Source organism: Cyprinus carpio, chromosome A5 (genome assembly GCF_018340385.1).
Source record: "Cyprinus carpio isolate SPL01 chromosome A5, ASM1834038v1, whole genome shotgun sequence".
In the NCBI taxonomy this organism is placed as follows: Eukaryota; Metazoa; Chordata; class Actinopteri; order Cypriniformes; family Cyprinidae; genus Cyprinus; species Cyprinus carpio.
The window spans coordinates 10,582,489-10,608,974 of record NC_056576.1 but is presented as its reverse complement, the minus strand read 5'-3'; the positions used below and the strand labels follow the sequence as shown (position 1 = coordinate 10,608,974).

The 26,486-nt window shown below is 36.0% G+C and overlaps 1 protein-coding gene and 1 pseudogene across 1 annotated transcript in view; one reads left to right on the top strand and one right to left on the bottom strand.

Moving 5' to 3' along the window:
* The window catches only part of LOC109090023 (5-hydroxytryptamine receptor 7-like), a 32,790-nt gene extending 15,094 nt beyond the window's left edge, over positions 1-17,696 (bottom strand). Inside the window, exon 1 of the mRNA XM_042753609.1 lies at positions 16,852-17,696. Coding sequence (XP_042609543.1) covers positions 16,852-17,567 — 716 coding nt within the window. The 5' untranslated portion in view covers positions 17,568-17,696. The remainder of the gene's footprint in view (positions 1-16,851) is intronic.
* Positions 17,697-23,474: 5,778 nt separating this feature from the next.
* On the top strand, positions 23,475-25,901 carry LOC122142501 (annotated as a pseudogene).
* Positions 25,902-26,486: the final 585 nt, after the last annotated feature.

The following is a 26,486-nucleotide window of genomic DNA, read 5'->3' as shown; positions in this document are numbered from 1 at the left end:
ACTTTGTTATGAGAACTGCTTAGTTTAAAGCACTTGATGGTGGCCTGTCATCTAAATATCACATATGAGACTTACATGGTCATGCAAAGCTGTGTATGTCACACAAAAGAACGGAAAAGAACTGCTCTGGGAGCCACTTCTGAAAGACGTGCTTCCCATCAGAAAGTCTGTCGTTGTTTATTTTCACTTTGTAGATGGCATGTGTCACTGGATCCTAAAATATAGTTAAATAACCATAGTGCAACTATCTAATACTGTTTTTATAGCTGCATTTTCCAGCCACTTCCCACGACAGCACTAGGAAAATCTATACACTATATAAACTTAAATTAGTGCCTTTTAATGACATCCATTTTCATTAAATAAATGATTAAATGTGGTTTACATGACGGATTACTGCAATTGATCATTCATTTCCAGAGGGAGCTGATTCATTAGTACTAACATCTGTGTGCACGTCTGCTGGCTGGATTATGATATATTGATTTATTCTGTTCTGTTGTTGTTTAGCATTCATAGACTGTAAAGGCACAACATTGCATGACTTAGTAGTCAAATAAACGTAAAGGATTTTTAAGGCTTTTTTTTTATTCATTTTTTTTTTTTGGTAGTTTTTTGAATATTTTGTTTTTTTATCCATTAACTTCTCCATTTCATTTCCTGAGTGAAGCCACATTTTCTTTTAGCCTCAGGTGCATTAGTAGCATGTTTTATTCACTTTGGAAGGCCAAGTCAATATCTAGTTGTTTTCCATGTCCTATTTCACACAAAAGCATATCAGTTTGGTTTATTTGTTTTGTCCCTCTTGTTTGTTTGCATTTTAATATTTTAGTAAAATATATTGCTTTCCCACAGCATAATTCATTGGTATATGACTTCTGTGACTTCATATGATGTCATATGGATATTTAAGATAGACTTAAGAACTTAAAGAAATAGTTCACTTAAAAATGAAAATTTGTTTTAAATGTTCTCATCCTCAGGCCATCTAAGATGTAGAAGAATTAGTTTCTTCTTCATTAAAACAGATTTGGAGTAATCTAGCACATCACTTCACTTGCTCACCAATGGATCCTCTGTAGTGAATGGGTGCCGTCAGAATGAGAGTCTGATAAAAACTGATAAAAACATCACAATAATCCATAAGTAATCCACATGACTCCAGTCCTATCAATTAACATCTTATGAAGTGAAAAGAATCAAATCCATCATTAAGATGTTTTAACTTTAAACCAATGCTTCTGGCCAAAATACAAGTCCTTATTCCATAATAGCGCTTCAGTGAAAATGTCAATCCCCTGGTGTCCTCTCACATCAGAATCCACCAACATATTTGTTTAGAAAATTATGGACTGTTTTCACTTGTAAATGGTGCTTGATCTGTGCATATTTCTCTTCTGATTCAGAAAAGACTCTACTTATTGTAGATAGAAGATTCATGTTTTAGCTGGAAGCAAATGTTAAAGTTTAAAACACACAGCTTTTCACTTTAACTGAAGGACTGGAGTTTTGTGGATTAGTTGTGGATTATTGTGTATCAGCTGTTTGGACTCTCATTCTGATTCTGACGGCACCCATTCACTGCAGAGGATCCACTAGTGAGCAAGTGATGCAATGTTAAATTTCTCCAAATCTTTTCTGATGAAGAAACAAATTTATCTACATCTTAGATGGCCTGAGGGTGAGTACATTTTCAGCAAAATTTCATTTTTGGATGGACTGTTCCTTTAATGATTATTGCATACAGCTAAAATTACTATGCAGTGTCAGATATGCAGCATTTGCAATAATAAGTTTCTTTATAATGCCAATGGTGGGAGTTCCACATGTTTCTCCTATTTCTTGCTTAATTTGATTTATTTAGCTATTACTTCACATCATCCAATGTTGACCTGTAAGAAGATGAACAATCCAGTTTCCTTGTTTATAACATAAAGGCATAAAGCAATCTTCTACTAAGTCTTGGCCAAACATGCTAGTGTCAAAGATAACCTCCATGGTTTGTTTTTGTTTTGCATCAGCATGAACATCTGTTGCTAATGCATGTGAGCAAACATGACCTTTGTGTTTTTCAAGTGGTAACTGTTCATGGTGTCAGTGGGACCAGAAAGGAATTATTTATTTATTTATTTTTTATGTAATGTTTATAACCAGCATCTGTGGAATGTTTTTGGTTTCCACAAACAATACTGCCATGCCCCACAGTATGTAAAAATGAACTTATATCATGAAATTAGTCATAGATTGCGGTAATGGTATATATCACAATATAGTATTTTTGCTGGAAACTGAATGAAAATTTTTCATTTTTATCTACTACTACTACAAATCACCTTAGCATGAAAAAGAAAAAAGATAATTGTAAAATCTTTATTATATTTGTGATATCTATGGCAGCCTAAGTGCTAAATCAAGCAACTTTTACCGAGTTTTGTTCATTTCTGATATTAACTAATATATAGCTTCAAATAGTTCAAAAAGACTTTAACAAAATTAAAATGACAATTCCTGTATGTCAAATTAACCAATAATTGCAGCATTAGCTACTGAATATTTAATTTTATTTAAGTTTAAAATTTGATATATTTAATGTAATATTTTATTTAATTTCTGTCCTAGGAAAACCATTGGCAAATGTTTACTTAAAATTTCAGGATTTCAGTAAAGAAAACAAATGCAATGAAATTAACTTTTAGATGTTACCATATTATAAGCTTGTTGCACAATGTAGGATGTGTGGGTCTAAACTAATTGTTAAGTACAATTACAAAGAAAACCAATTAATTACAAATGTCATTGTATTTCAGAGATTTTGTGGGGGAAAAAAGTGTAGCTCTGTGGCAACATTATGCAACATGCTATGTTTATGCATTCCTGTATTTGCCCCCCTGAGTCTAGCCTAACCACTTGACTTGCATCCTTAGCAACCCATCTGTGTAATTGGTATTTAAACATTATGTGGTCCTTATGAGTCATTTGGCAGGAAAGTGTCAAGAATGTAAATAAAATTCTAAACACAAATTTGCAAGTTTATATAATCAAAGATAACATTAGTCGAGTACAGCATCCAATACAAACACAAACACGCGTTTTTACCCTCTATGCTAACATATCTGATCATGCCATTGCCCTTTTGCACAAATACATGTATATTATGTAAATACAGATTTAACATAATTTACACATACATGGAAATCCATAGCACTGCCCAAATATAATTGCAGCATCTAATCTGGTGTCATATTTTTGAATCTGTTGAATCTTCTGTATATCTTCTGTATATACAATGTTTACACTACCATTCAAAAGTTTGGGGTTAGTATTATTTATTTGAATTAAATTATTTTGGCAGGGATGCATTAATATGATGAAAAAAAGACAGTAATTACTGTTATATTGGGGGGGGGGAATGTTTGCACAAAAATGTTAAGCAGCACAACATTTTCAACACTGATAATAATTACAATTATTTATTGAGCAGCAAATCAGCACATTCAAATTATTTCAAAAGGGTAATGACACTGAAGATTGGAGTAATGGCTGCTGAAAATTCATCTTTGCCATCACAGATTTAAATTACATTTTAAAAAATAATAATATTAATAATATAAATAAATAGAAGTTTTCAATGATAATGAAATACTGTTATGATATTCTGATATATGCATGGTACTACATGATTATTTAAAGATCACTGTGATGACCACATAAATTACACTGCTCTCCAATAAGCCTTAAAGTTTACCATGGTATTTTCAAGATACATATCCAAAACACCATGATACTTTTTGCTATTGACTTGCAGTCATGTCACTGTTCATAAGCAACACAATAGACCACTTAGGGGAAAAAAATACACATACAAATCTTTTCTATTCTAGCTTTACCCATCATTCAACCTAAAACATTTGCAGACATCTGATACACCTGACAGACTTGCTTTAGAAATTTTAAGCTCAAAGATTCTCATTAGATAGCTAAATCTTTTTTGACCGGATGTCTGAGTGAACGCTCACAGACGTGTGTCAGGATGCCACACAGTAAGGCTGCTCCATTTCACTCACACCTGATGCTAAATAACACAGATGCCACTAAACAGATCAGCAGACGTAGCATTTATTCTAACTAGGAAAATGGCAGAGCATTCAGTTTTGGAACACATTTTCTATTCATCTTCAGAATTATGCCATTTTATTTTTGCCACTTCTTAGTGATGATCTGCAATATTCAGTGGACATCAATTCCAAGGGTTTTTGTTTAATTCATGATTATTTGTGCTCATTTCCTCATATTTTAGTCATTTATTCTGAGCTTTTACACATCATATTGAAGAAATTAATATCAAGAACTAGTACACTTACATTTTTATGACTTTCCCAGCTGAACAAAAAACAGCACAGATGGAAAATATGAAATCTGTTATGAGATTACCTATTGTTGTGGAGATTCATGAAGCACAAGTGGCATAAATAATAACAACTTTACCTCCCTATCAATTATTCTGGTTAAAGTGTAATGTTTTTTTTTTTTTTTTAACAGTTACAAATCACTCAGTAGCTGGAACAGATGAAATATATAACAAATCATAAGCTTGTTCATCCTGTTAGATCAGTAACATTTTGTTCAGGTCATTTTGTTCATGTATTTTACTTTGCTTGACATTTAAAACCTTCTACATGATGTACAAAAATATAACATATTTACAAAGGATTTTCAATGTTTATTTAACAAATATATTCTATAAATTAATATAGAAATTTGTTGAATTATATACAGTAATTAAATATTCAGCACAATAATTTTAAACACTTTTGCCAAATTTGTTATTAATGTGGAAAGAATGATTTTAATGACCATTATCGCCTTTATTTTGCACACGGGGTTGTAAGGAAAATATTTTCTGTATTTAATCTCATAAAAATATATACTGTAGCTGCCTTTATATTTTAGGCAGGTGCTCTAATGGACCAATGGACAGCCAATTATTCTCACAGCCTAGTTGAATCAGTAATGTAATATAATAATAATAAAAAAAAAATCTTTATATGAGGGCAAATGATATCTTTCTCCAAAGAAGTACATTTGTTCTTAATCTTAGTAACTATGTCATTTCAGGTATGTGTCATGGGGGGAAAGTGAAAATGATTAATTGGATAGATTAAATAAAAAATGGAGCAAAACGACTCTAGAGTAAAGCATTAGGTCTTGAGTGGAAAAGCAATGGACTTTTTCAAGTAAAAATTGATTAGATAAAATCTATATGTCTCTCTCTCTCTCTCTCTCTCTCTCTCTCACCTAATTAAGGCCCCGTTGAGTGAAAAGAGAGACAGGCCTCAATTATAAATAAGAACTGTTTTAATAAATGAATTTTTTTGGCTGAAAAATGTTTCTTTGTGCGACAAAAAAATCAAAACTTTATGCGGCTTTCTATGCAAAATAGCTCCTTAATTTCAGATGCTATTAGCATGTGCTGAAAACTGAATTAAAAAGAAAGAACTTTTCATATTTGGCGGTTCTAACAATTAATGAAACTAAACATTCATCGCAGACTGCCACTGTGATGTGCAATAATATTGCTAAATGAATTCAAATGAAATTCAGGACATCTGCAATAGACCGGACTGTTTCTCTCTCTCTCTCTCTCTCTCTCTCTCTCTCTCTCTCTCTCTCTCTCTCTAAGTGACTAAAAGTCTCAGACGAGCACAAATAATGGCTTTTGTGATGGTTTATGCCTCATATAACATGTGAGAGATCACAGTTTATTGATCCGTGTCAAATCATTTAAATCGAGATAAGATGGTGAGCCAACGTGTGAAAACTGTAAGCCTTTGCAACGATTTTCAGTTGCACAAAATTAATGTAATCAAAATACAGTTACTGAACTTTTAATGGAGTTTAGACATAATGTACAGTATAGATGAAGCATGAAATGATGACAATCTCCTGTCAGGTAGTCTCCAAAAACAATGTAAAGACCTTATTTTAGGAGCAATGCGGGTTAAGCTTCAAGCCTATATGGTCAACATGAAGTGGCAGTCACAATTCATTTTAGTAAAAAAAATAAAATGAAATTATATATATATATATATATATATATATATATATATATATATATATATATATATCTATATATATAGAGTCATAATATGACCACAAACGTATTAAGAAAACATATAGTATAGATTTCACACGTTGACTTTAATTCAACTTTTATATTTGCTACTTCAAATTTAAATAATTTTATTCAGTAAATAAATATACAAATATTTTAAATAATAAAATAATTTTTTTCAGCACAATAATTATTAAACACATTTGAAAAATTTATTTTTAATGTTGAACATCATGATTTGAACTATCACCTTTACTGTATTTTGCACAACGCATGAAAATATGCAGCTGACTTTATATTTTAGGAAGTAGTTCCAGTGGACAACCAATTATTTTATCCTCTCGCTATATGTTTTACATGGTGTGTTTCTCAGTAACGTATAAAACTAGCAGTCACAAAAACCCATGAGCCAGTAAAAATCATGTGAGCAGCAGAAGGTTCAACATCATCTCTCGAATGGCAGGATAAGAATATAGAGAATTATTGAAAGCAACTCTTTTTGTGTTTGTGAACTTGTGAACTGTAAAGGCAACTGATGCCACCTACAACTGATAATGTGTTGATCTGATAGATACAGGTTAAATATAAAATATAAAATACAACTATACAAATAAGGGCTTGTAAAAAAAAATAACAAAAATAAAAATAAATTATGTTTAATGAAGTGGTGGGAGGATGGTGGATTGATTGTAAGGCAGAGTGCAAACCAGTGAAGTGAACAAACAGTGCAGATAAAAGGATTGTAGTGCAAAAAAGCTTATTCAGTCTGATTAAAGTGACAAAGGGCTCAGAGAGCAGTTCTTTTATTTAAACTGACTGAAGAGGTAGTAGAATGACGTCAGTTCTATGCTGAATGAGGTAGTGAGCAGACCAATGCTGCACAAAGTGACTGGTGCATGTCATGGGGGGTACAGCTTCCTGACAGCCTGATGAATGAAGCTGTCCTTCAGTCTGCTGGTCCTGGCCTGGAGACTCCGCAGTCTCGTCCCTGATGGCAGCAGACTGAAGAAGCTGTGTGACGTGTGTGTGGGATCACCTGTGATGCAGAGGGCTTTGCGAGTGAGACGGGTTCCTTAAATGTCCTGGAGGGAGGGGAGAGAGACACCAATGATCTTCTCAGCTGCTCTCACTATACGTTGAAGGGTTTTCCGGCAGGACGCATTGCAGGCGCCATACCACACAGTGATGCAGCCCGTTAGAATGCTCTCGATGGTGCCTCTGTAGAAGGTGCACATGATGGGGGCCGGGGCCCTGGCTCTTCTCAGTTTGCGGAGGAAGTAGAGATGCTGCTATGATTTCTTGGCCAGTGCTGCGGTGTTGTCAGTCCAGGAGAGGTCCTCTGTGATGTGTACACCTAGGAATTTGGTGCTGCTCACTCTCTCCACAGTCGCACCGTTGATGGTCAGAGGAGCATGCTAAGTGTGCACTCTCCTGAAGTCAACAACAATCTCCTTCGTCTTCTCCACGTTCAGAGATAGATTGTTGTCACTGCACCACCCGGCCAGGCGGCTCACCTCGCTCCTGTAGTTTGTCTCGTCTCTGTTGCTAATGAGACCCACCACAGTCGTGTCATCCGCAAACTTAATAAAGAGGTTGGAGTTGTGTGACGGTGTGCAGTCGTGGGTCAGCAGATTGAAGAGGAGGGGGCTCAGCACATATCCTTGGGGGGCCCCAGTGTTCAGTGTGATGGTGCTGGATGTGTTGCTGACGACCTGTACTGCCTGAGGTCTTCCGGTCAAAAAGTCCAACAGCCAGTTGCACAGCGAAAAGTTGAGTCCCAGCTGGACCTGTTTGTAAATGAGCTGTTGAGGTATGATTGTGTTGAATGCTGAACTGAAGTCAATGAACAGCATTCTGATGTATGAGTCCTTTTTGTCTATACAGTATGTGTGAGTGCTGAGTGGAGGGCAGTTGTGATGGCTTCATCGGTCGAGTGGTTGGACCGATATGCATACTGGAAGGGGTCCAGGGAGGGGGAGGGCAGACTTGATATGGTGCATGACTAGCCGTTCAAAGCACTTCATGAGAATAGGATTAAGTGCAACTGGACGGTAGTCACTGAATCAGGATGGAGACGGCTCCTTCGGGACTGGAATGATGGTGGTAGGTTTGAAGCATGTGGGAACAACAGCCTGACTAAATGAGATGTTGAAAATGTCTGGGAAGACATCAGTGAGTTCCGCTGCACAATCTCTCAGTACATGCCTAGGAATGTTGTTAGGACCCGGAGCTTTGCGTGCATTGATCCTGCTGAAGGATCTCCTCATGCTGTCTGGGGTAAGCGTCATCACCTGGTCACCGGGAGTAGGTGGAGTCTTCTGTGCAGTGGTGTTGTTTTGTTCCTCAAAGCGAGCGAAAAAGGCGTTCAGCCTGTTCAGCAGGGAGATGTTGCTGTCAAAGGTCCGCGGTGGGGGCTTGTAGTCCGTAATGGTCTGTATCCCCTGCCACAGGCTCAGAGTGTCTCTGCTGTCGCTGAAATGATGGGCTGTCCTCCTGGAGTACTGTCTCTTAGCCTGTCTGATGCCGCGGGATAGGTTGGCCCTGGCTGTCCTCAGGCCTCATCTCCAGCTCTGAAGGCAGGGTTCCACATCTTCAGGAGTCTGTAGACCTCCCCTGTCATTCACGGCTTCTGGTTGGCCCGGACAGTGATGGTCTTTGTTACTGTTACATCATAAATACACTTGGCGATGTAGGCAGTGACAGTCTCTGAGTACTCTTGGAGGACTGTGTTGTTATTGTATGTGGCAGCCTGCTTAAACATATTCCAGTCAGTGGTGTCATAACAGTCTTGAAGAGCCTCTGACGACCCTTCCGGCTGCACTTGAATTTGTTTGTGAACTGGTTTGGCGACTTTAATCGAGCGGTCTGTATGCAGCCATTAGCATGACAGTGATGTGGTCTGAGGCACCAAGGTGGGGGAGGGGGAGGGCTTTGTAAGCTCCTCTCTGTGTGGTGTAAACAAAGTCTAAAATGTTATTACCTCGTGTTGGAAAGTTAATGTGTTGGTGTATTTTTGGGAACACACTCTTTAAGTCTGCATGGTTGAAATCCCCATGAGATCCCCAATCTATGATGAGAAAAGCATCAGGGTGGGCTGTCATATAATTTATGTGTGGAAATTATATGAAAGTCTTTACCACCAAGTGGCCCAATGTAAGCCCACTATATACTGTATACCATGTAACGCCTGGATAATTCAGACACACAATTATTTGTTATATTTAACAAATAATCCAACAAACCCCCTCACCCAACAACCAGACTGGTGCCAGGATTTCTGTGAATGACCCCCCAGACCACTGCTTACCGTGGCAACCAGGACACTTCAGCCACACCAGATAAACTTTATGACCTGATTGCATGTTGAGAGATTTTCTCAAATAGTGAAAATATTTCACAATATTACTGTTTTTGCTGTATTTTGGATAAAATAAAACAGGCTTGGTGAGCAAAAGAGAATTCTTACTGTTCAAAAACATTTTGAGCTAATTTGCTACAACTACATATAGCCCAATATACCTACTGTAGTGGTGAGCAAGCTAGTCAAATGGCAACAGCTCAAAATAGCCTCTTAATTTTAGATGCTACTGTAGATAATTTCTTGAGAATGGGCAGCAAACTGAACTGAAAAGTAGCTCTATTTTGCAGTTTTAACAACTGAGACAGAACATTCATCATAGACTGTAAACAATTTTTGCAAAATTAAGGATTTTTGCAAGACATAACTTTTTCTCTCTCTATTAATTCTGATTGAATGAAAATCTCAGACAAGCATTAATACTGACTTGTGTGATGATCTCATATAACATGAGACATCACATTTTATTACTTATATTACCAGATATAGCTACTTCTAGTATATATGTGTTAAACAAGATGGCTCCGTGCTCATCTAGCATAAAAAATAATTAGAAAAACATTCACCACAGAAAATTATTTTGTTTCATCCCTTATTTTGCGAAGGAAGGAAACATACTTACAATGGAAGTTTGTGCATCAGAAATGCATTAGAGGATTTAAAAGCAGAAAAATTAAGCTTGTGTTTTGTGCTGAGTATTATTTGGGGAAAAAAAGTTGTTTAAATATTCCCTGTAAATATGGACCCATTTTTTCTAGGTGAATGAACTTATGTGTTACTGACACTTTTTCTGTAGTTTGCAAGCATTTTGAACTAATGGAGGAATCGAAATTATTTTCAGTGGTAACTGACAGGTTCTGTGAAGTTTAAATAGATAGTTCACCAAAACAAAAAAAAAAGAACTTCTGACAACGTTTTCTCACCCTCACTTTGTTCCGAACTTTCTTTCTTCACAAAACCACAAAAAAAAGCAGGTGTGTCCACACTCCTATTTTTTTATACATTGAAAACTGTGACCAGGGGCATTAAAGCTCCAAAAAATTAGCAAAAAAAAACCCTTTCACATACAACTTTGGGTTGCTTTTTGCCGTTTTTGAACCTTGACAGCCCCTATGTAACCGTTCACTTTCATTGTATGGAAAAGACTAGCATAAACATTATGCTAAACATTTTTATGTACAGTCACATGGGTTTGGATGCACAAAATCGGGTTAAGTACATGACAGTTTTCTCATTTTAGGCGAACTATCACTTGTAAGTAAACTCTGCTTAGCGTCTGGGTCCTGATCACCTCGTCAGGGTTTATTCTGCGAGAACAACCGGCTGGATGTATATTATCCCGCTTATTACACGGCTACTTGCCACATAAGTAAATAATTAGATGCAAAATATTGATTTAAGTTGAAATATTTGAACGCAAAGCTTCCGTGAAGACAGCAGTTGTGAGCAAGCGGCAAATTCAAACTAAACGGAAATTTATTGGAAACAGTGCAGGCAAACCACGTATTACACAACATTTTACCACAAAATAATTAAGGCAATAAAATAAAAATGTTTTAAAACCTTACCAGTTTGTTAGTTCTCTTATAATCCATTACATCGTACAAAACAATCGTAGCAAAATGGCAGCAGCTGCGTTTGTATGAAACAAGAGCGAGTCCGCGATACCAGGATGACATATTTAAACAATTGTACACCATTTTGAATCAAGTTTTAATATTTTATTAGCTAAACAATTGCAAAGCTTCCACCAAGAAAAAAATAGTTCAAGCAAGAGTGCAGCGCTGATTGCTGTTACCCGGATGAGCCTGTGTTATTAGCTTTTACAGGTTGTTATCCAGGGATAACATACCTTGGAATGTCGCGACTGACCAATCAGAATCAAGTATTCCACAGAGCCGTGTAATAATTGTATTTAACCAGGACTACTTCTCTTTAAGCAGCTCCCCATGTATTCTATAAGAAAACGTACACATTTTTCTCTATGGTGAGCCTTTTCCCTTAACATCTACCACTGAATCCTGATGTAGAGGTAGCTCTATAAATTCTATAAATTTGAAGCCTCCCTCCTGTGTGACAACTGTGTCAGCCTTCCTCGAGTTGTTCTACCACACTGATCTAGCATTTGCGGTTCCGCCCCATACAGCTTTTTTTTTTTTCGGTTACTTGTCCTCCCTGGGGAATAAAGCATATTATCACTTGTTATCATTTCAATATTCTTAGTGATTATATAAAAATATAAGTGTAAAATTCACAGTAACGGTTTCTCCTGTCCTTTCCGCTCTTGCAGTCACAAGGAGAAATCAGTGAAAACACAACGGACAACACTGACAGGTGTGACTCAACGTGTCAAGTGGCTCTCAGGTGAGTTTTACCTCAGAGCAGCCTCTCTCTGGGCCTCCATATTGCACAGCAGAGATGGTCAGGAGAGCAGAAACAGCGTCATATGCCACTAAGACTCAAGGAGAGTAGTCACAAGAACACTAGAGACCTGAGGCTAGTTCCTGGGCCACTGGGAAAACCTGCTTTTTGAACCTGAACTGCATGTGTCCATTCTCTTTTCTAAATTCTAGAAGACAGCCCGGCCGTGTATGTCTCATTTGCAATTTTAATGCAAATCTGTCCCTTCCCATCTCCTCGCACATAACTCCCCCGTCCAACATATGAGGCCTTTTTTTTTTTTACAAAGGAAAGGACAGAGTTGCTGCTGAGGATAGACTTCCTTCACTTACACTGGAGTTTAATTATTAATGTCACAATTTATTAATTGCAACAGGAGCACCGGACCTAATGTGACCAAGAGTTACCAAGAGACCAAGAGAGTCAACCAGAGTTGAGGCTACAGCATATGCACTCATGATTTACAATACAAGGAGACTAAAGTCCTTAATTTACCACATTTACAGAAGGACTGAATTCAGTTTTGAGTAAGACTGTTTCTAGTGCTTTCATAAAACAATAAATGCGCACATTAGCGAAGGTACATCATCATAAAAATAAACAGTGGAGTAAAAAAATAATAATATATATATATATATATATATATATATATGTGTGTGTGTGTGTGTGTGTGTGTGTGTGTGTGTGTGTGTGTGTGTGTGTACACAGTGCAGGTGAGATTACTGTGCAGGTGAGATTACAAATTGTAGTCCATTACTGATTTTAAATTACATGACGGAAATTGTAGTTTGTAAAGTAATCTATGCAATTACACATAATGTATTCTGACTACTTTTGACTCATAAGAAAATCTAAACATCATGACGTGTATTAAACATTACGGTACACCCTACTTTCTGAAACTGGTGTTTGAGAATGAATAATGATTAATTAAATCACCAAAAAATGTTACTATGTCACTAATTAACAAGTTTTAAAATCAAAACAATCAAATTAAATATTTCAATTGTTTACCATCAAGTCACGGGACATTAACAAGAATCACAGAACTGTGAACATTTGAATGTGTTGTTAAATTATTGACTTATTACAAGGATTTGTATTACAATTATCTAATCTGATTACGTAATCCAGATTACATGTAATTTGTTACTACCCAGCAATGTATGTATGTGTATATATGCTGTATATATGCACACACAAAAAAATAGTAAAACCAGCAATATTGTGAAATGTTATTTCAATTGAATAGTAAGTTGAAAAGAAAAATAAATTATTTTGAAAAAATCTTACTGATCCCAAACTTTTGAATGATAAGGTATATAATTATGATTTTAATGCACTACATATTTACATTCAAGACACCCCTAAAAGATGAACCAGCAGTTAGTATTGTGAACATGTTCAGTGTATTGAAACAACTTGTATTTTTGATGTGTCCTCTTTAATAATGCAACAAATCCGACACTTGATTTTTGAAGTGCCATGTATTCATGTTAGCACATTACACAAACATTACCCAGTCACATTAGCATGAATATCATGAGTAAAGCTGTGCTGACTCCTGTTATTGTGCCTTTTCCTCAAAACCCAGAGCTGTGTGTGTTCTTACTACTTTATACTGGCAGTAAACATTCAATTCACTAACACTTAATCCTAAAACTTTTAAAATCAGATATGAACACTTGTTATCTTATCAGCCTGAATTTTCTCATTGTGTCAATCATCTGCCATTTCTCCTCAAATCCTGCTAATTTCTCTTTCTGTTAAAGGTCTTTCCTTGCTGCTGAATGGCTTTACTCTCTAGAGCTTTGGACTGTAATTGTCCAGTGGATAGACAGTCCAGACTTGTATTCTTCTATGAAGAGCCTTCTCGTTAGAAACAACTCAAGATTTTGACAACATTGTTAATGGTCTTTTAAGAACACCTGACTTTCGAGATGAATGAGGAAAGGCAGTGGCAAGGTATTTTACTTCCATTATTGAAATGATCTATGTGCTCTGAATGAAAGGTCAAAGCATTTGTCAAGAGTAGTTAAACACTGAGTTACAATGGCGAGTTTACGGGCACTTCAGTTCCTGTTTAGGAGCTGTCCTTCACTGCTGGCTTCTGTAAAATTAATTTAAGAGCATAAATAAAAGGGCCTTAAAAAGGGTCTTAAAAGGGCCATGGTGGCATATTTATTACATTACACAACATAAATTATGTGCTCTTAAAGTCAGCATAAAATCAAAATTGAGTTGCTTAGAACTGAAATATATGTGCTACTAACACCACTAAGTAGAATGTGTCAGTCTTCCAATATTTGGGCATATAGATATCCCTAGTTCACACTGTTACATCATGAAAAAATAAATATCTTAAGGTACCTTTATTCCATAGTCAAATACAATGTAATTTAGAGGGCATGTGTATCCAGGTACATTTCCTAATTAAATACTGGATCCGTTTTAAATTAATAGCCAGTTAGACTGTGAAGACTGGGTAATCTCATCAGAAATGGCAGCTACACAATCTTCATTTAATAAAACCAGAGCAAAGCAACCTGACGGATCATACTGCTTTATTCTCAATAAGAAGAAAAGCACTTAGCACCTCCTGTCTATGGCCAAACAGAAAAAGCCTTTCCAGCAATCCTCGAATGTGCAATCACTTCTCATCAGCTTTTTTTTTTTTTTAAACAGAAACAAGCGTCATAAGAGACTAGGTTTGTTTGAAATACTTAAAAACCCGCAAGTGCTTGCTGAAAGAACATGAGCCTCTGGTATGTACATGTGTATAAATTAAAGTGTCTACTAAGCATTAGCAGACGTAATATGCTGGGGAAAAAAATAGATGAAAAAAAAAAATGCATTTGTGTGACATTTTGCTTGAGTATCAAAAGCATCCTTCTAAAAAATGATGTGTGCGTCACAACAATAAAGAGACAGAGGAGTGCTGTAACATGTTTTGTTTGTCTGAGTTTCATGCTGTATCTCAAACTTTATACTGTATCTTAAAAGTAATGGTTCTTTATTGGGATAGAAATGCAATAGAAGAACCATTTGGGGTTCCCCAAAGAACCAATCAATGAACAGTTCTTTAAATAACCATTTTTTCTTATTGTGGGGATTATTTTAATAATCTAACCTTTTCCCACTTTAAAGAACCTTTTATGCAATGGAAAGTTTCCATGGATGATAAAGGTTCTTTATGGAACCGTCAATGCCAATAAATAATCTTTATTTTTGAGAGTTTTGTGAAATCTTTATTTTTAAGAATGTAACATGAACATAATTTTGATACAATTTAAATTAATATATAATTAAACAAGAATTTATTGTCTAATCAAGTTCACTAAAAAATGATATCACAACTAGCTCATTTCTAATCGTGGCCTAATGGTTAGAGGTTCGGACTTGTAACCCAAAGGTTGCAAGGTACTGGCTGCTCACTGCTCCGGGTGTTTGTTCATGGTGTGTGTTTGTGTGTGTGTGTGTGTGTACGACTGTGTGTGTGCATTTGGATAGGTTAAATGCAGAGCACAAATTCTGAGTATGGGACACCATACTTGGCTACGTCACATCACTTTTATTAAACTAATGATCTTGCAACTCACTACACCAGAATGGATGGGCTTCTTTAAATAAGACAGCTTTATAATGATAGTTTTTAGATTTATTTATTTATCTATTTATTTTATGTACTGTATATATTTTAAGCAACCTTTAGACGAAGCTTGAAGTTCAAAACCCCAAGGGACTGCCTGCAAAAGGTATTTACACTCAGACATGCTGTAAACCATATTCCCCATTGACTTTACTGTCACATAGAAAAACAGCCCTTGTGTTCAGTTAGAAAGCAACACCTTTTAAATCTGAGCTTAATATTAATGGCCACTCTGACGTATAGATCAATGGCTGACTGAATTAACTATTTAATCACATAACAGTTTACTACAGCCTTATGTGAAAGTGAAAACTGCAAAATCAATACAGCACATTTTTTTCCCAACATGATGCAATCTCTCAGTGGGCTTCACTGCAGCAGCAGATTCTCGGACTTCAGAAGCCAAAGGACACTAGCTCCTGAGATGTGTCAAACCAAATCAGGGTCTGTCAGTGACCCCCTTGTGATGTCACATGGTAGACTGGCTGCAGGTGTATTGACCCTATTCTCGGTCTGGAGGAATGATGTCCATAATGGACACAGAGTTGTCAGTCTTAATTTCTGCTGTACAGTGGACAAGTCCGGAGAGTTGCCTTGACATTCGAGTGAAGGAAGTAATCAGACCAGTTTACTGACTGATGCTTATTTGACTGAGGAGTGGTATTAAATGAGCAACAACATGGAATATTTATGATTAGATGGGTAGCTGACATGACATGTCGTGCAGTGACAGTAGTGTCCTGCAGTTTTTGAAATAGCATTTTTCTAATATTTGTAAAATTATAAATGCCATTTTATGTGAATATTCATTTAGAGACTATTTGGAGTATTTGTATTTTTATTTTTATTTTTTTTATGATTAGTAAAGTGCAAAAGGTGCTAAAAGGTGTTTAAATTGGTGGAAATGATTCAAAACATCAACAACAAAAAAGTTATATCATCTTAAATTATCTTTCCTGTATACATAACCAGACTCTGTGACTTGTGGTGTTCATGCAGCTTGCTTAATATATATTTAATAAAAATAAATAAATAAATAAAATTACAAATTCACTCAGACCTTTGGATACATTTAAGCTTAAATTGGTGTATACTGGTAAATAAATAAATAATACATATATATACATACATACATATAAAATGTTATTTTATGTTACTATATTTTATTACATTTAAGGATGGAATATTTTGATAGAGTTGAGTTGCTTCATAAACCATCACCACTGTGTTCAAGACACTTTGGTTGCTCCAGGAGGATTGTCCCTCTAACAAAGTCACTTTGTATTAAAGCATCACCAAAATGATTTGGTAAGAAGAAGCCAACCTACTCACCTGTCCACACTGATCACGCACAGCGTCATTATGGATGCAGTGCAGCACATCACATCCATGGCGATGAAGATGTTACAGAAGACCTCTCCAAAAAGCCACTTTCCTCCCGTGAGGTCCGTCACGATCACGAATGGCATCACCACAATAGCCACGGAGAGATCTGCCACGGCCAGAGACACCAGCAGATAGTTGGACGGCTGTCTGAGCTTTTTAACGACGCACACCGCGATCACCACCAGCATATTTCCAATCACCGTCACGGTGGTGATGATGGCCAGCATCATTCCGATGACAATCTTCTCCGCTGTGGTAAAATCGAGCAATTGTTCCCCGCAGGATTTGTTCCACATGGCCATTGAGATGTTGTAAAATAAGTGTGAGGAACCATTGAGAACTTCCGACGCGACCTCGGGGTGAGTGAACGAGAAGAAATCTAGCGAGCCCGATGAGTTGAACATCATCCCTGCGCCTGACGATGAAGAGCTCGCCAAGAGTGCGCTCCGTGCGCCAAGCGCATACTGAAGTGAGCGCAGGTCTGGGGTGTCTTCCAGGTTTCCAAAAGAAGAAAAAAAAGGAAAGTTGTACGGATACAGCAAAGGAAAACTTAAATAAACGGGAGGAAGGAGGACAATAACTATGGTTTGGCTGTATAATGCGCGCGCTTGGAGAGGCTGTACAGTCCTTGACTTGATGGAAGAGACCGTTCGGTTCTTCATGCGAGGACGTGTGTGAGAATTGCGCACTCTAGTAGGTTAAACGCGTAACTTTCTCATCAAAGGGAAGCGATCTCAGCTCCACCTACGTTAAGATATTTTTCTGTCTTCTATTTTGCAGGAAGCACAAGAGTACCGCACTTGACCTCTTTGAAACATTCGCTCTCTAAGATCTATCTCACTTCAGTTCTCAGGCATTTCACTGTCAGTTGTTTTCTTTATTATTGTTGTAGTTTTGTGCCTTATTGCATAACTACAAGGGAAAACATTGCATATAGCATTTTACTATTTTATTTCTTGGACATCTTATATTTGGACAGTGCATGGAAAGAGGAGAATAAATAATAAAATCGTATATAATAATAATACCCTTCAATCTTAGAGATATCACTAAAAGGTGTTTTGAAAGAGCACATCTGGCTCAGTGAGAGGCCAAAAGCCCTGTTTATTGCGAACAACGAGAATCATTTTCAATAAAGCTGCGATGAGCAACTGCAAACCCTTTGTATCTGTGGGCGTGTCCAATAAATATTTTTAATTTATGTAAATACATCATCATGATAATGATAATACTAATAAAAGGAAAAAATCAATTTTGCATGTTTGAGTTTGCTCACCTCGGGTTTGCTGACATGTCTCTTGGGGCGGGGTTTTAGAGATTGAGAGGGTGTTCTAATTCAGTGGCTGACTTACAGCACACTTTTATTGTAGCCTTGTGGTTAAAGATCTAGGTTGGTGAACAAAAAGGATGTCGTTTCAAATCCTGCAAGGGGTGATTCATGACCACTGGCAGAAAGACCCTTAAACCCAGGTTGCTGCAGGGGAAATTGTCTATGATATAAGTGTACTGTAAGTCGCTTTGGATAAACCGGCAGCTGAAAATGCTTATAATTTAAGACTTGCCAGAACACCATGCAGAGCTCTAAGAGAACAAAAGCCCTGAATTTTAACAATCAAAACCTCTGTCTTGAATGTTGACAGCTACGGAGACAAAAAATAACAGACATCCTGTGCTGTATCTGAATGGTGAGCACTCAACCTCATTGAATTAAGTGGCATGAAAAATGAATCAGTAATGAAGCAGAGAATTGCACAGAACAGCATGTTCCCAGGCTAATGTGGCTAAAGTCACTATCATCACCCTCATCTTCTTCTTCACTGTCCAACAGCTGGGGCATCACCCCCAGGGCCTTATTTTAGAATCTGAATGCATGATTTCTGTGATAATTTCTTTATAAATTGTAACTGGTTTTATGAATTAAAGCTACAGGGTTAGATTTTTAGACGGAAGTTAAAGGAATAGTTCACCCAAAAAATTAAAATTACTGAAAATGTATTCACCCTCAGGGGTGAGTAGCCAAACCTAGATGAGTTTATTTTTCATCAGAACAGATTTGGAGAAATGAGTCATACATCATCTGCTCACCTATGGGTCCTCTGCAGTGAATGAGTGCTGTCAGAAAGAGAGTCCAACCACATGATAAGCATCACAAGAATCCACAAATAAACCACACAACTCCAGTCCAATGAAAGCTGCTTGTTTGTAAGAAACAAATCCATCATTAGGGCATTTGAACTTCAAAGCAGGGGTACCCAGCCACGTTCCTGGTGCCCACCCCCCCAACACTGCACATTTTGCATCTCTCCTTTGTCTGACACACCCATTTCAGATCTCAGAGTCTCTACTAATGAGCTGATGATCTGAATCAAGTGTGCTTGATTAAGGAGACCAGGAAAACGTGCTGGGGGGGCTCCAGGAATGTGGTTTTTGTGACATCAAATTTCATGGACATGTTTATAACCGTTTTGGCTTGTAAAGGGCTTGGTCTGTGCATATTTCTCACCTGATTCATCAATATTATGGATAGAGGATTTGTATTTTAACTGGAAGCAATGGTTTAAAGTTAAAAATGACTTGATGATTTTGTTTCTTATGAACAGCTTTTCACTTCACAGGACGTTAATTGATGGATTGGAGTTGTGTGGATTACTTGTGGGTTATTGTAGTTGTTGTTGTTGTTGATGTCTTAGCTGCTTAGACTCCCATTTTGATGGCACCCATTCACTTCAGTGGATCCATTGGTGAGCAAGTGTTGTAATGCAAAATGTCCAAAAATCTGTTCAGATGAAGAAAAAAACTCATCTACATCTTGGCTGGCGTGAAGGTGATTAGATTTTCATTTTGGGGTGAACTATTCCTTTTAAGGGAAAGACCAAATAAATTAAAATGAAAATTCTATCATCATCACCCTCATGTCATTCCAAAACTGTGATTTTTTTGTGATATTTTTAAAGAATGTTGGTAACCAAACAGTTTTGTTTCCTGTTGACTTCCAGTGTGAGGGGAAAAATACAATGGAAGTCAATGGGAACTGAAATGCTTTCATTTTTGGGTGGACTATCCTTTTCCATTTCATTTCATGCTTGCTATAAGGTCAGTGTGCCAGTTACCATTCACCATGCCAATAAAGTAGCTGTATACTATGACCCAAAACATGTTGGCTTCTCTGTTCAAGGTCAAAGCACCTGGGTCAAGTGCTGCTAGAAAGATGAAAGCCAAACAGCTGCTTTGACCCAGCATGCTCACTGCTCCCCTCAAGCCTTATTGGTCAATATTCAGAGTAGCCTGACGTGCAGAGTGCTAATGATGAGTGTCAGCTTAAATAAAAGTCCTTGCAGTGATTTGCTTCTGATGAGCGACACTGACTGTTGCTGAAACTACCCTGTTTATACTGAAATGCTACACTTCAGTTATGAGCTTCCTTAATGGTTAGGCAAGTCAGTTTACAGCTGGGAAATTTGTTTTCTTGCAAATCTCATCTGTATTATGTGTAGGTCTATAATATAATAACAGTTCTATTATAAAGATATTAATTACATATTTTTTTAAGAAGAGCATGAGATCAAGTCATGACATGAGGCCTGAGTTGAACCTGCAGGAGCCAAATTTGAATTACATTTTTATGATTGACATTTAATTTAGAAAACTAAATCTCTGAAGTATTTAAAGGTGCACAAAGTAGTTCATTCCTCATTAAAAAAGTTTTATGTGAAAATAAATGAATAAAAGTTTTAAAAAAATGAAAAATGTTTCAAATGAGAGCGTGAGTTTGGAGTGTGATACGAGAGACACCCATGAGCCTCATATACACATCAATGCCAAGCACGATCACAAAAACAGGAAATGTCAGAACACTGATTGACGCATTTTACCAGTCAAAAATGATTTTTCGATGTGGTTTTTTACAAGAACATAATAAAGAGTGCGTTTTACAAGAAAATACAGTTTTTCTGCTTAAAAATTTCAGTTTAATTTGATGCATTACTTGTTTCTTTGTAATTATTTGATAAATGTATTAATTTCAGGGTGAAAATTGTTTCAAAGTAAATTTTGCACCAATTTTCTTTTTTCATCAGTGTATAAAATATTTTTGTTCTGTCTGCTGTCTTTGTTTGACAACTCAGCATGGTGAATGGACGTGTGCTTGATACTGTTTACTTTTTTATTTTATTTTATCACAACAGTTTTGAGCCTTTTATAGTTTGTTGGTTTAATATACCATAGAGACATTATCCCGAATTTATTTGACTTTTTTTGTGCATCACCTTAATCTTCAACCTGAGAATTTGGGATCATGTGGCAGAGCTAAGTTTCCTTCCAGCAGTTTTGTTCTCTCTTTTAATAATTAACTGAGATGTCTGTTGAGTTCAAAGACATGTTTGTGGCTGCACAATAAAACAGTGTTTACTCTATGAATCTTGTGTCTTTACAATCATACAGCTGGGAAAAAAGAAGATGAAATGTGTCACACTATCTTCTAAAGGCAGGAGACAAAAAGACTTTTGGCAGGAGGCAGGAGATGTTTGACTTGATGGGCTTTCTTTTAATAATAGCAACACTGGTGGCTATACAAACTTCCTATGCACATGTATAATTGAAATTTCCTGACTGCAAAATGAATTGAACATTTTACAAATTTACATTTTACAATTACAACTGTGGCAGCCATAAGCTGTTTAAGTATGACAATAGCTTTCTATTTAGTATAACTCATTTTAACAAATCAAGTTAATTTGTTGAGCTTTTAAGAATCTTTATTTTTCTAGTAACCACTACACAGAGCATAATGTTAGAATAAGAAACAAAATATGAAGAATATTTCTGAGATACAGTGTCTATAAATTTAACAATAACAGGGCAATATATATGGAAAACAGCACCAGATAAGTCTGAGTTGTAGTTTATCTGTTAGTTATCTCTCTCCTGCATGGTGAAACAAATGGAATACAGTATCTCTAGAGAATTCCACATGTAAGACTGCAGCATCATCTGTTTTCTAAAAATATTTCTTGCCTTGACATGGTGAACTTTGTTCAGTAGTGGCAAGAAAAGGAATTCTCATGCAGCAGAGGTTTGGGGGGGAAAGGGGTGAACACTTGAAACTATTAGTGTTCACTATTCAAAATAGACATTTACTTATGCTATTTTTCTTTTCAACTGAAGTTTTCTGTTGACTTTTGAAACATTGCATGCAAATCCAGGTTTGTTCTTATTAGTTAAAATCTGTCGAAGCTTGCATTCAAAGCCAAATCAATTTTTACTTATTTTCTGAATTTAGCTTCATTAAAATATTATGGAACTGTCCTCAGAGGACACCAAGCATGAGGGGGTTAATGCTTTGCCATTTCATATTTATTAAATCTCCGGGGCACAGCAGCTGAATTTTGTACTCTGTAGAGGACTTTTGTATTTTATACATTTCAGACAATACATGTCTCTGTTTTAAGTGGTGTGTCACAAAGAGGACATCCTGGGCTTTCAGACATGCTAAATTTGGCGGTTTGTCCATGACAGCGCCCTTTGGTTTTAAAAATATCTGACAATATCAGACATATCCCACAATCTTTAGAGGGAAAGAGAGAGGGAGAGGAGGTACTGAGTGTTTTATTATAATTATAATTTGTGCAGGATTGATTTTCAAATAAAAATCTCTGGAATTTTTTTTTTTTTTTTTTAGAATTTTCAGTCAATGCTCTTTTCTTTTATACAAAATACATGTATGCATACAAAAATAAGCATCTTTTATAAAGGTCTTTGTCAACTTTTTATTAGGCCTATATCAGGATTATATCAGATATATAAGAAAATATAAAGATTGATTGTTTAATAGACATAATTTTTGCTTGTCTTTATTTTAATGTGCCACAATACTGTCTCTACAAAGAAAAATAAAATCTTAATAAACAAGGAATTGTTTTTATTTTTCTCTGTTTGGGGAAAAATTGAAATGCCTGAAAGTGTTTCCAGTTGAATGATTCATGAATTGGTTTGACTGAGTCACGAATCACAAATCTGACAACACTACTGAATCAGTATTTGTTCAATTCAGTCTAAAATATCTGGCTGTTGGAGCGAACGGTTCATCGTCTTACTGAAGGATCGACTACATTTTCAGGTACATTTACACCCATTTTACGACTTTATGCACGTGTCAACCTGATTCATGTTCATCATTCTGTCAAATAATCACATCAATTTGACTTAGTTTGAGGATTAAACTTTATGGTCGGCATGCAAAAGCCAAAAATAGTACTAAATACACATCCCTTCCCATAGCAATCTAAAAATGTCATTTAATTTTAATTTGCACATTAAATAAATAAAAAACTGAAATAAATTCAGCTATTGTTTTCGACACTTGTCATGCAGGCACGTGCTCATGTCGACTGAGATAACGAACTTGAATATCTGACTAAATGTTTGCAAAAATGACATTAACCTTGGTTACATCCGGTAAAATTATATTTTAAGCGTACTAAAGCACGTTTCTTTTTGTGCTTCAATGGGCATATTTGGCAGAAATCTTGCACAGTGACCCATTAATTAATTGATGTTGTTTCGTAGTTTAGATTAACTCTTGCACAAGAGTGCATTGAGATTTACGTTAATGATTAATGCTTTAATGCTCTGTAGTGCTTTGACAGTGTTATAGATAGACATGTCAAGAAAACCTTCACTGATCTCTTTGCTTTGTTGAAGCAAAGAGAAGTGCAACAGAGGACGAAATGGACCCAAAACGACCACCCTATTCTGGTCCCCCAGGGGTCACCCGCATACCATGGATGCAGTCAGCAGAAGATCAGGGTCAACCACCAGACCAGCCCCCACTGCGACGGGCCAGAGGTCTCATTCTGCCCAAGGATGAACCTCTTCTTGGACGAGGTAGAGCCTTAGGCGTACCTGGAGAAATGCCTGTGCGGTTTGGGAGAGGAATAACTCAGTCTATAAGTGAGCTTCCGGTGGGCATTCCTAGAGGAGTGCGATTACCGATAGAAGAGGGAGGTTTTGGAAGAGCCTGAGGTTTTTTGCTGCCCACTCTGGATCCCACTTTTGGAATAGGGAGAGGGGCTGCTGTGGAACCAGTACCTATCCCGGACATCAGAAAATTAGAGGCACAAGAAAAGATGCCCAAGCTGCAAGCACAGGTGACTCCGGCGATTGCCAAGGTAAGTAGAAAATATGGTTAGGGTTGCGTCATTTGAGGAAAATAAATCAAATTGTGATTTTTGGAATAAAAATTAGGATTGCAATTTAAAATGTGATTTAGGTTTTCTGTGCTTCTTTGTAGGGTTGCACAATTTGGCCAAAATGTTGTTATTATATATCAATATGACTGTGAAATAATGTTATTATTACTACAAAATAAAAATGTAAAAGTTCCTAAATAAAAACAACAATAAGAAGTATTACTGTTATAATATTTCACTGTAAAGCATAAACACAATGTTAATGAAAAATAATAATTTATATCACAGCTTTTATGTCTGTATTATTATTATTATTATTTTAATATTAACTAGCCAACTAATTTTTAAAGCAAACAAACTGCTGAATTTTTGTGCAGTATCATTAAGGGAACACACACATTCAATCAGTCACACAGTTGGGAAATATATTCTTAAAGCTGTAAAACGTAATAAATTGCAATTTATGTGGTTTCTGTTATTATTATTGAAGACAGTTGATGGCTATTATTACTCTATTCACAACATCTGTGAACCAAGCTGCTATGAGATGCTGCAGACACCAGCGGATAATTAGCGGCTCACGTAAAAGAACACAGTGCCATGCTTCAGTCTGAAACACGCAGTGAATATATTTATTTATTCATTTAAGTTGCTGCCTTTATGATTTGATAATCACACTGACCCATATTACGGTTAAGGTTCCGAATGAATATTTATGTCACCAAATTTCAGGAAATAAGTGTTTATTGTTGTACTAGTTCTTGATGAACACATTTGAATTAGCAATAGATTTATGCAATAAGTCTCAGGCTTGGCTTTCTTTTAGGTTGATGCTCCTGGGCTGGGGTTATCACTGGTGTCCATGTTCAGGGGCCTGAGCATTGAACCAGGAAAGATATGGGACAGAGGAGCTACACCTCTTGGTATGAGCGAGAAAAAAGTGAAAAGTTCTATTTTTGCTTCATTGTGTATGTATATCTTTAAATTGAAATCCAGTCATCATTTACTCACCCTCTTTTTGACATGACCAGTCACTCCAAATTTCAAAAAGTAGAGCTTGGCACCACATTTTTATCCTTTTTGTGTTTTTTTATTTCCCTTTATTTATTCTTTATTATTGTTTTTTAAATATTATTATTTCTATTCAACAAGGGTGCATTAAATTGATCAAAAGTGACTGTAAAGACATTTATAATGCTGCAAAAGATTTTATTTTTCATATAAATGCTGTTCTTTTGAACTTTCTATTCAAACTCAAACTTTAATCAAACTCATACCTGTTTTATTATTCATGTCAGCACTAGGTTGATTGGAGTGGGCATAAAATTGTGTGCCATCATTCTTGTTTCCTTGGAAACGCCAACAAAGTTTAAAAGTCACCACTTAGTGTAATTTACTGCTGAAGACAGCAGGAAGGTCAAGTAGCTAATAATGAAAACAAACTTAATCTGTGATGTAAATACAAATGATAAAAGTAAGCCCAGTAATCTTGTATTTAAGAGCTTTTTTGTGTAAGGCCTTAAATAGTGCTTGAAATAGTCCTTGTTATCTGAATCAGTGACCTTTCTGTGTCTTACGCACAACTCTTGAGGAACCTCTGCTTTTTTCTGGGTGCACTTGACAGCAAACTGACTGGCTTAAAAAATATATATATTTTCTCAACACAAACATGACATTTTAAGATAAGACTTTCAACCTTTTCCAGCACTATAACACCCTATGGCTCATTGTCACAGTGTTTCTTTGTCCCTAATGCACTGGTTCTGGAATTGATCAACTGTCTTAACCAACATCTACCAATCAACAACTGTCCCCACTTGATATATTTGACATACGCTGTCAAATAACAATATCAATATCAGTACCAAAAAAAGTTCTGAACCTAATTATACTTCAGATAAGTCACTTGGCATTTATGACATAAGTGGAGAGGATGCTGTTTTAATCTTTAAGAATGTAGTGTATGTTGACATTTCATCATAGTTACCTACTTGGAATTGTGTCAGTTAGAGCTCTATGAAATTTGTTTTATCTCAAATTCCCTTTTATTTTTATTTTTTTCTGATTCATATTTAATGGCTTAATTCAAGTAGTAAAACTTCAGCAATTTAAAAATTTATTAAAATTGTAACAATAATACATCCCTATGAAATGTTTTATTTTTTCAGAAATTCTGTGATGTATGTGTTAACTTCTTTGGATTTTGTTTTATGATTTAGAATCAGAAAGAGCTTTATTGTCAATTACACAAGGAATTTGTCTTGGTGTCACTGATTACATTTAATTGATGATGTAATAAAATGAATGCATAAAACCTATTAAATGAATCTCTACACAGTTAATCTTTTAAAATGAAATTTTGAATGATTTTTTTTTTTTTTTTTTTTTTTTGCT